Here is a 10117-nt window from a genome sequence, read left to right as displayed (position 1 = left end):
ATATTTCTTCTTCTACCTCTTCTGTTAACAGTTTGGGGAAAAAAACATAAAATTAAGATGAACTTCTTTTAATAGGAAAGCTCAAGACTGATCATCGCAAAGACTTTGGCAATAACGATGATGAGAAACTGACGTGCTGACAATTTGTCAATCTCAATTGCATCATTGTCCTCAAAGACAAGCAAAGTCTAGGAAAAACAATTAATGACTGCCAGGCGAAAATAATTGAAAAGGGAGTAAACACTTGAAAAAAAAAAAAAACGTGGCTCACAGTTTCCTTTCGATATCCACACACGTCGGAAAAGAAAAGGGGAAAAACAAACTTCTAGGAAACATCCTCCATAACTTAGTTGTTGAAAACGAGGATGTGTTTAGTACATGGTCAATTCGAATATTTATAAATTATATACAGCAGCTATCATCATTGTAATTAACGGTAAAATTTTAAATATTGAGATTGAACAACTACCAGCAGAGATCTTTCCCCTTTGAAATCTCTCACCGGGTATACAATATTTCTTGTATTATATAAAATTGTTAAAAAATAATATAAAATCATTCTTTAATCTTATTTTATAATTTACATTTCTAAATGAAGATGATTCTTTTATGTATATATATAAAAAAACAAATATTTAAAGTGATCAACGAATAAGCAAGGAGATGGGATTGCTTTTTGTTTATTAACTTATTACATTAATATTTATTATTTAATTCATTCACAAATATTTAGTTCATCAACTTAATTGATAGCATGTAAAACTGATTATACCACCACTTTGACAATGAAGTGCCACCACCGTTCTTCTTCGAGAAATTTCTCATATTTTGAAGGCCAACTGAGTGAGTGTATACCGTTTGGAAACATTGTATGTTTTTAAAAAATTTAAAATTTTTATGAAAAATAATTTTTTTATGTTTTCGGATAATTTTGATATATTAATCTTAAAAATAATATTTTTAAAAAATAAAAAAAATATTTTTATATATTTTTAAATGAAAAGCACTTTAAACTATAACTATAACAATAATTATAATCCCAAATAGATAATAAGAATGATATTTTTGCTAAAATTTGCTTAAGAGGAAGACACATTTCCAAGACAAAAGTGAAGCAATATTATTAATAATTGATATTGTGATTTTCTTTTCATTCATAATTTATATTATTTTTTTAATTAAATTTTCTGAATGAAAGAAAATTCATAAAATAGATTCGTTGTTAATATTATTTGTAATTTTTTGAATGTTATCATATAAATTGTAGTGAAAAGTTCATTTAATCACGGGACAGCTGTTTATTTTTATGTTAAGTATTAACTAATTCTTCTATATTCATCCCATGAGTGTATGATCTTAAAATTGAACGAAAGGTAGCTAGCCATCGAGCATACGTGGGTTAATTAGGTAGAGTAACTCCTTGCCTTTGGTAGTTAACGGTTGGTAATCCTTTTGTCTGCACAGTCAATGGCTTGTAACAGGAGTAAATAACTAACCTAATAAAATATATATAATGTAACAAATAATTGGACTCTTCTTACAAAAAAGAAAGAAATAAATCTGACTTCAAACATTATCATGATGTTATAGTGGGAGACCAAAAATCCTCAAGGTACTTTGAATGAAGCAGGAGTGCAGGCGCATGACTGGGAGTTTTAGAGGTCAAATCCTCGTTCATATTTAATTTATGGTCTACCGTTCCACGTTAGAAATGTTGTCTCTGTAAAATTAATTTAATTAGAAATCAACTCAAGTCCTATGATTTTCACTTTCTTCCCTTCCTTTTTCTTATTAATTTAACATTCCTAATCTTATTTAATTATAAGTAGGGAGCTAGCGACTCATACTGTGTATGGCAATCTATTAGCTAGAGAACAGAAAAACAGTCAAGGTAAATCTGCCTGTTAATTAAAACCAGCGAGAATATATAATCTCCTGCCTACAGAAAGGAAAAGTCGTGACATTCCTTGTTTAATTAACTAATTCTGTGTTTACACACATAAACACAGCATATTATAAGTAGGGAGCTAGCGACTCATACTGTGTATGTACAAAATATATAATTAGACTAAAATTGGACTGTATGTAAGATTACATAAACTTGAATTGAATTAAAATAACTTCCATGCATGTTACGCGTATAATAAAATATTCAAAATTATAATTAAATCAAACAATATTAATCTAGCTTGTATAACAACACATTCAAACAAAATATTATACTTAAAATATTAAACTAAGACTGGAGCAAATATAATGTGCTTGTTGAAGATACTTGAATGAAGAAAGAAAAATGTTGTTAAGGATGGATTGGCCCTTTGTCCTTTAAGATTAAAATGTTTGTTATTTAATCAAGCAGCTTGTAGCTTAGTGGCGTAAGGCGCTGCTCGCCTTCTTTCGAACTTCGGTTCGAGTTCTAGTGGCAATGGGGCTGGTGAGTGGTTTCCTTCCTATATCTGCTGGCTCCTCTCTATGTGGTACGCCTGTCACTTTTGTGGTGCTTTACCTGTTCACTGGGCTTGTAGGATGTTCAGTGGACCGTGGGATTAGTCGTGGTGCGCGTAAACTGACCCGGGCCCCCACGTTAATAAAAAAAAAAAATGCTTGTTATTTAGCATAAATGATTTTCTTATGAATAGTCTTTTAGAGTTTCAACAACTTAACTTTAAAGGATGCATTTTTTTTTTTAAGTCCACGAATTAAAAGAATAATTAGAGTTAATATCTCTTTACAAAATGTTATAACCTAAGTTCTTGAATAAAAAAAAAAGGAAGCAAAACCAGAGACAAAGAAGCTGAAAAATGCAGAGAAGACAAAGAAACTGTTCAAATTATAGGGTTCTGTATTTGCTTCCTTTACACACTCAGGCAAAAAGCTGTTGTGTACATGTATGAGTTACACAACTACAAGAGTAGAACACATTCAGAAGAAGTATATATACAATAGGAAAGCTAAGGTTGGCAACTAATTAACCTGTACTCAGTTGCCTAATGTCTGCAGGTTTCCTTCTTCTTTTCTTTGATAACTAGTGAAATGCATTAAGAACGCCAAAAGATGGCGGGAAGGAGGAGTTACAAATCTGCAAAACACACAGATTTAGCAAAAGAAACAAAACGAAGAGGAAAAAGGCCTAAAAACCACAAGAACAGAGCAACAGCCTTAGCATGCAGCTTTGCCTCCACACAAAACAGAACTGCCAAGCTAAACAACCAACTATCATCGACTATTCCAAATGAATAGAGGTCTTCAAACCAATCACCTGCTATAACCAGCCATTACCTCTCTAGAATGCGAAACAATCAAAACCTGACAAGAACAAACCATCTTCACCAAGAGCCGCAAACAGAACTAGACCCAGAAAACATCTGGCTGACTCAAATCCAAGCAACAAATTCACTTGTTCTGCGCACTCCTTGTTTAGCCGGGTGATCTGCCATGTGATTAGTCTCACGGCGAGAACGGGTGAAAGTGATTGACCCAAAACATAAAGCCAATCTCTTGGCTGAAGAAAAGAGCTTATGGTGCAGGTTTCCTTGTTACTGTAGCCAAAACATAAAACATAATGCTAGAACTGGTGGAAACCGCGCAGCCACTACTGCTAGTTTGGTTCCCTTCACATAATATATATCATCTGATGTAAATAATATGCCACCTTTTCAAAAAGCAATAGTCTGGATACTCGAATACGAGACTTAAACTGAATAACTCTTATTCTTACACCGAACCAATCTCTTGAACTTCGAAGGCAGCTCTCATTCTTCTTTATCATCAACATTTTACACATCTATATATATTCAAACCTGCAAGTCTTTGCAAGAGTTCCAATTTGCTAGGCCACGTCTGTTTATGTAATCAACTACCAAAGTTCCAAAGAAATACCCTTTTCTCGCTAATCACCCAAGAAACACTAGTTATTTATTTTGTAAGGTAACTTAAGTTTTCAAAAACAAAGCAGTGATGATGAAATCTCGTAGCTATCTGGGCATTATTCAGCAAAATAGAAAGCGCTAAGAAAAAGAAGAAGCTATCTGGGCATTTTGTAAGGTAACTAGAATCTCTTTCTATGGATGATAGAATGATTTTTTCTTTTTAATTTGAACCTGAATATCAGAATGTTGCATGATGTAATATTATTTTCCAAGAATTGTTTGGGCTTCTTTCCTATGATTTTCAAAAACTCTACTGTATCCTCGTGCTCTCATCATATGATCACAATTTCGCAAATCCTCATTAATATTGTTTTCTCATCCTCTGAAGTTCTTTGTTCCGTACTTAAAGAATTATTCAAATGCAACTATTATATATTCAGCTCTCCAACAAACTCTAGCAATGTGTTCATTGCATGGTTGACCACCCACACACCAAATCAAACAACTCGTTTTAACTTTTTGAATAACAACTTGCCTCGTTCCTACAACCATCAAGTTTGAATGAATTGAGATTTAACATGCATATAATATAAGAAAACAACAGCACAGGTGATTGTATTATGCAAGCCAAGATCCATCGGTGTCAGCCGTGAGGACTGGACCAAGCTTTAATAGTATTAATTTTCAATCATATGAAAATTCTTCGGGACAAGAAACTATTGAATGGCTCTGTTTTGTAGCTATGAAATTGTTAGTGATTCTATTTCTTTACCTGAACTTCATTTGAGAACAAGTTATTTATTCTCCCTAAGATACTCAACAAAATATTAGTTTTTTTCAAATGTTTTTAGCTTGAAAATACTTCAAATTAATATATTTTTTTATTTTTTAAAAAATTATTTTTGATATTAACATATCAAAAAAATCCAAAAACATAAAAAATAATTTTAAATAAAAAATTTCAATTTTTATAAAATACAAATTTGGATTGTGTTTCCAATCGGCACCTAAATGTTTTGCTGATATTTTAAGGCGCAACCCAATGCTCATTCACTTTGAAAGGTGATGTGATGAATAGAAGGCAGAATTAAACAGGTACTAAGCCTATTAACCATAATTCATGCTGTATGTCGATGCATGGAGAGGCTTGAATCGAGGTCCACGGGTTCCAAGGAGTTTAAACGTCTACGATGCCTGATTTTTCTGAGAAACTATCAACAGATCAATAGTGATTCTTGGCCAGGGCTTCAGCAACTTTTCTACCAGAAGGGGGGAAAACACTGGCAGCTCTATAATGTGCACTTCCTAAAGCTTGTGGTTCTACTTTTAGGAATAGAGAACCCAGTGTCTTTTGCTTATAGAATTTCAAATTCAAGACTAACATCTCATCATTCACTTGGCACACAAGAGGGATGGCAGTGATAATAAGCAAGATTCTACGGGGTCAAGGAAGCGTAAAAGCAAATAGGAAAAGCCTCCACTGATCCATTGACAGCCTACCGGATTGTAGAGTTCTGCGAAAACGTAGAGGCACACTTCATGCAACATTTTCTACACCACCACTTTTTTGAGACCTTGCAACCTTTCAAAGCACCCCAATTACATGCACAGATGAACTCTAAAATTTTTGTTTCAATTACCATCAAGCTTGAACTTATTTGGTTACATATATGAGTCCATTGTTTAATCTCCCAATTAAATGCATGCCAATACTAGTATGCTAGTTTATGTGTACAAGTGTTACCTACCATGTTTGCACAATAACCATGGCCCTCTTATTAAACTTCAACTGTGTCAAGCCCATCATCCCCACTTACCAAGGAAAACACAAGTTTAAAAGGCACATCAATGGCAGACAACCGACTTAGACAAATGGAAGTGAACCCTAATATACAAATTCATCCAGCAGCTTATAGGAACGTCCATATCCTCTCAATTACAGGTCTACAGAATATAAAATGGGGTATAACACTAGGGCCTCTTTTTTTTCAATGGCTTCCACTATTCTGCCTTTCCAAACCGGTTCTTGAAGCGCGAATGTAAATATTAGGCAATCCATTCTCCGATGGATCCTCAGCACCAGTCCAGCACTGTCAGTAACAGTCATGCTATCCACACCCAACAATTATACAAGTTACTAGCAATAAAAATCCCTTATTAGTATTTCCTTTTCTCTGTACCATGAGAATCAAAGCAATATAAGAGAAACAGTAGAACAATGGCATCAAGCAGTCTGCTCCAGTTTATCAAAAGAATCGAAGAATAAGCAGGGTGGGTCTGGGTGATGTATATAAAAGGCGAAGGAATTTCAAGCTCACTGCCCTATAATATACTCTCTCCGCCTACATTTCCATCCCAAGTATCATCAACAATCTCATGTAACCCATTGAAACCATAGCACCGAAAGAATTGCCAATATCAATAGACCCATGAAATGGCACAAACAAAAGAGATAATATTGATCATGCAAGTGACTAGAGTGTCAACTTTCACTGCACACCAAAATTTCAGAAAATCATTGAACTAAAAAGTGACAGAATAACCAGGAAGAAAAAAAAGTTAACAAGTAAAATCAACACTACAATAATGTTAAAGAATAATATAAATTATATCTTAAGATCTCACCTATCAGCTTAAGCTTTTAGGTGAGATGGTTCTTTGACATGGTATCAGGGCTTTGATGACCAAGTAGTTACGAGTTCGAATCTCACCACCCCTATTTATTTGATAAAAATCATGCACAAGGTAATGTGAGCCTGTGCAAGTTTCAAGCCCGAATAGCTTTCACTTGAGGGGGTGTGTTAGAGAATAATATAAATTATATATCTTAAAACCTCACCTAACAGCTTAAACTTTTAGGTGAGATGGTTCTTTGACAAATGATACAATCTATGCACCAGGTTCAAGTACCATAAAGTCATGCATTTGCGCACTTGTAACATGACCAAAACACTTACTTCACATCAATTCAGAAATCCTTAGCTCTCCTACATAGAATTGAATAGTGCTTATGCATTCACTTCCAATTAGGTGCAAAAGAATGTATCAAGTGGAGAAAAATCATGGAAAATGGAGAGCAATAAGACTCAGGTGCATAGATATGAATTACAAGAAATCATATGAGCAGGAAAACTGCAACAGAAAAAGCACTGCAGAAATATGTCTTTATGTTCATATTACATCCTCATCTAAGTTGTTAGCTTGATCATAGATGGAAAAAATAATAGGCAAACCCAGATACTCCAGAATTTGGGCATCTTGAAATATGGAAATGCATAGCAAGGTGATAAAATCTCATCATTTTACAACATAATTTGGAGTCCCATTCCAATATTCATAAACTGACTAACTATGACTAACTTATTCTGTCAAATGAAACATTATTGCTATTAAGAAATTGTTACCCGCAGACTTGTGACCTAAGCAACACTGCCTTATACGAGAAAATGCATGCTAGCTCAACTTGTAGTACACATTAAATAAATGGCCCTTTTATATAAAACTATCCCTCACCCTTTCCTGATCTTTTCAATTTTTTGTTATGAACTGACACTGGCAGATGACTGCAACTTCTTTGGTGGTGGGTTTCCTCCAGATATCATTACATATGAGTAAAAGCACAGCATTGCAGCACTGTAACAAATAAAGGGGGGGAAATGCGTAAGTTTGAAGTGTCAAAAAGGAGACTGGATATTTAATAAATAAAATGGTTTAGTAACCAATTATGAAGTACCTAATGACGGCAAAAAATCCTGTTGGAATTAGCTTCTTTGTCTGCATCTCACAAAATAATGAAGTTAGAAAAGAAAAAAGGCGAAGAAATAAAAGCTAATCAATCACGAGAATTTAATATTGATGTGGCTACTAACCAATGAGTAAGCCCGGAAGTTGTTCCAGCAAAGGGCTGCTGCGAGTACTGCAAAGATAGAAAGAAACAAAATACAATAAAACTCTTAATCTTCTGTAAAATCCAATAAGGCAATACATTTATCAACTTTTAGGACCTTCAGGTGGTTAACACCACTAAGGTTTCACAATTCACATTTGTTTGCAGGATGAGCTTAATGATCTTCCCAAGGTGCTAATGAGCTGCAAACTGAAAATTTTTAGATCATCACCATCACTATTTGTCTTTTACTAAACATTGATGGGCAGGATAAGAGTTGAAGAACATTTGGGGGGGGGGGGGGCAGGAGAATAAACATATCTTGGAATAGTTGAATTGAATTCTATCAAAGTATCATTCAACTGTGATGCAAACTTACTTCCTCGCCAAGCCTAGGCATAAAATTCATCACCTAATTTGGAGGATCATCAAATGGATTGCCCTAGAAAGCAAGCCCGAATTCTAAGTTGTCCTGCTAATTTATTCATCACGCAAGATATGAGTTCAAAATCTCCACCAATCCTATAGTGGCTATAAACCAAACACTATCTTCATTAAGTGAACACAATCTCCCATAAATGCATGTTAATGCCCTCTAGCAAGGGCCAGTGCAATCATCTAAGGATTTTTTCAGCCTCCTTTTATTCTATTGGCATGAATTCCTGTGCATTTGAAAGTTCTCAAATACTCTAAGAAATCAAAAAGAGCAGCATGAGATAAAAAACGAATCAGGTACAAGCCACTAGTTTCTAGCTTTAAGCTTCTATATATGTTCTCCTACTAAAATTTTTGCTTCAATAAAAAGGCCAGCTAGCTGAAACTAAAAACAACCCACTGCAGAAATTTAAAGAAACAGCATGATAATATTGTAAAGTATATGCTTCAATTACCGGCTTGTCCAAGTACAAATGGAAAGCTTGATTTCCCTTGCTTCCAAATCTTCAAACTAAAGGTACTGAGTGCTAGCAAAGCACCTCCATACAGCACACCAGTACCTAAAGATACAGCATTTTTTGAGAACACAAAACCAATGAGCCCCCCACTTAAAACAATCCCACCTGGAAAAAGAAAAAAACACATTTGCCAAAAGCTGCATCAGTATCTTCCCAAAGACAAACCAAACACTTAAAATTCAAAATTTTCAAATCCCAAACGGAAAAAAGAAAGTACAAACAAAAACTCACCAAAAGGAATCCCAAAACAAAAGTCATGAATTTTCGCTGATCCATATACTCCCTTTACTGGATCACTAATTCCCTTATCTTCCTCAGGAGCTGTATAGTTATGATCGGTATTACTTGTGTTGATATTTGAAGTCAAAGAGTGTGCTCCATTATTATGTCCTTCGTTACTCACAACCACCCATGACTGTAATTATGAAAATCTATCAGTTAATTGTATCAAAAGAAATTAAAAAAGATTGGGTTTTTTTTGGTACCTTGTAGCGAGGAGACTGCGGAAGAGAGAGAATGGATCGACGGTGTAGATGGTTTAATCTGCGGTTGAGAGAAGAGAAACATGAAAGCTGACAGATTGCTGTTGTTGATGTTGTTGCCATGGTGGGATTGATGTGAGATTGATGAGATGAAGAGGAAATTGAGATGTTTGAAGCTGTTAATGGAAGGTGGTCACCACCCCCACCTTTGTTTTCTTTGACCAAAGTGTTAAGACTTTCGGTTGGGTTTTAGACGGTTTGGACCTTTGATGCCGACTAGAGTTCACTCGTAAACCCGGTCCCTTTATTTGACGAGCTTCCATGTGTCCTAGTATATTTGCCTGCCCTCAACGACGGATTAATATTAATTTTTTTAAAATATAAGAAAATATTAAAAATCTAAAGAATATTTTAAATATTTTGAATTTGGTAATTTTAGATACAAATGTCTTAGATATATTATTTTATTTTTTAAAAAAATATTTATTTAAATATTAAAGAGTTTTTATTTCTATTTTTTTTTTTTTTGCAAGTATTAGCCATAAATTATCTTGATTTACTAAATATTAAATACAAGTTATTAATTATTTTAATTATTAAAAATAAATAAAATTATTAAAATAAATTGATTAACCAACTATCCAACTTAAAAACCTCTGCTATTTGGATTTTTATTAATGGAAAAAAGAAAACATTGCTAGTTGATGACAGATATGCTTTGGATGTTTTTTTTTTTAATGTAATTCATAGGATTTGTAGAGTTTAAAGCAAGTAATGCGAGAAACAAAATGAATAATCACATAATATAAGTACATATTAAAAAAAAAGGGTAAAAGTATTGAGTTGCAAATTAAGTTAAAAAAATGTACTCATTGCTTTTTAATTCTCCTAAATGAACCTCTTCATTATGGCCCGAATGTAGTGTTG

General features: G+C 33.8%; 1 protein-coding gene across 1 annotated transcript; it reads right to left on the bottom strand.

The window, feature by feature from the left end:
- Positions 1–7090: 7090 nt before the first annotated feature.
- LOC105128259 (uncharacterized) lies at positions 7091–9452 on the bottom strand. Its single transcript, XM_011029852.1, has 6 exons — positions 9194–9452; positions 8940–9123; positions 8646–8813; positions 7739–7785; positions 7603–7643; positions 7091–7502 (listed from the first exon to the last, which is right to left on the bottom strand). The coding sequence occupies exons 1-6, from the start codon at positions 9311–9313 to the stop codon at positions 7409–7411; spliced, it is 654 nt and encodes a 217-aa protein (XP_011028154.1). The 5' UTR covers positions 9314–9452; the 3' UTR covers positions 7091–7408.
- Between the last annotated feature and the right edge of the window lie 665 nt (positions 9453–10117).

This window comes from Populus euphratica, unplaced genomic scaffold, assembly GCF_000495115.2.
Source record: "Populus euphratica unplaced genomic scaffold, PopEup_1.0 scaffold49.1, whole genome shotgun sequence".
NCBI classification, from domain to species: domain Eukaryota; kingdom Viridiplantae; phylum Streptophyta; class Magnoliopsida; order Malpighiales; family Salicaceae; genus Populus; species Populus euphratica.
The sequence above is the reverse complement of the archived record's forward strand: the minus strand, read 5'-3'. Positions and strand labels throughout refer to the sequence as shown.

What these genes read in the sequence shown, in the direction of transcription:
- LOC105128259 (XM_011029852.1), bottom strand. Translation starts at nt 9,313, where the DNA reads ATGGCAACAACATCAACAACAGCAATCTGTCAGCTTTCATGTTTCTCT. An exon ending in CGCAGTCTCCTCGCTACAAG is followed by an intron (nt 9,124 to 9,193) that starts GTACCAAAAAAA and finishes TCATAATTACAG; the next exon opens with TCATGGGTGGTTGTGAGTAA. An exon ending in ATTTGTACTTGGACAAGCCG is followed by an intron (nt 7,786 to 8,645) that starts GTAATTGAAGCA and finishes CTATCTTTGCAG; the next exon opens with TACTCGCAGCAGCCCTTTGC.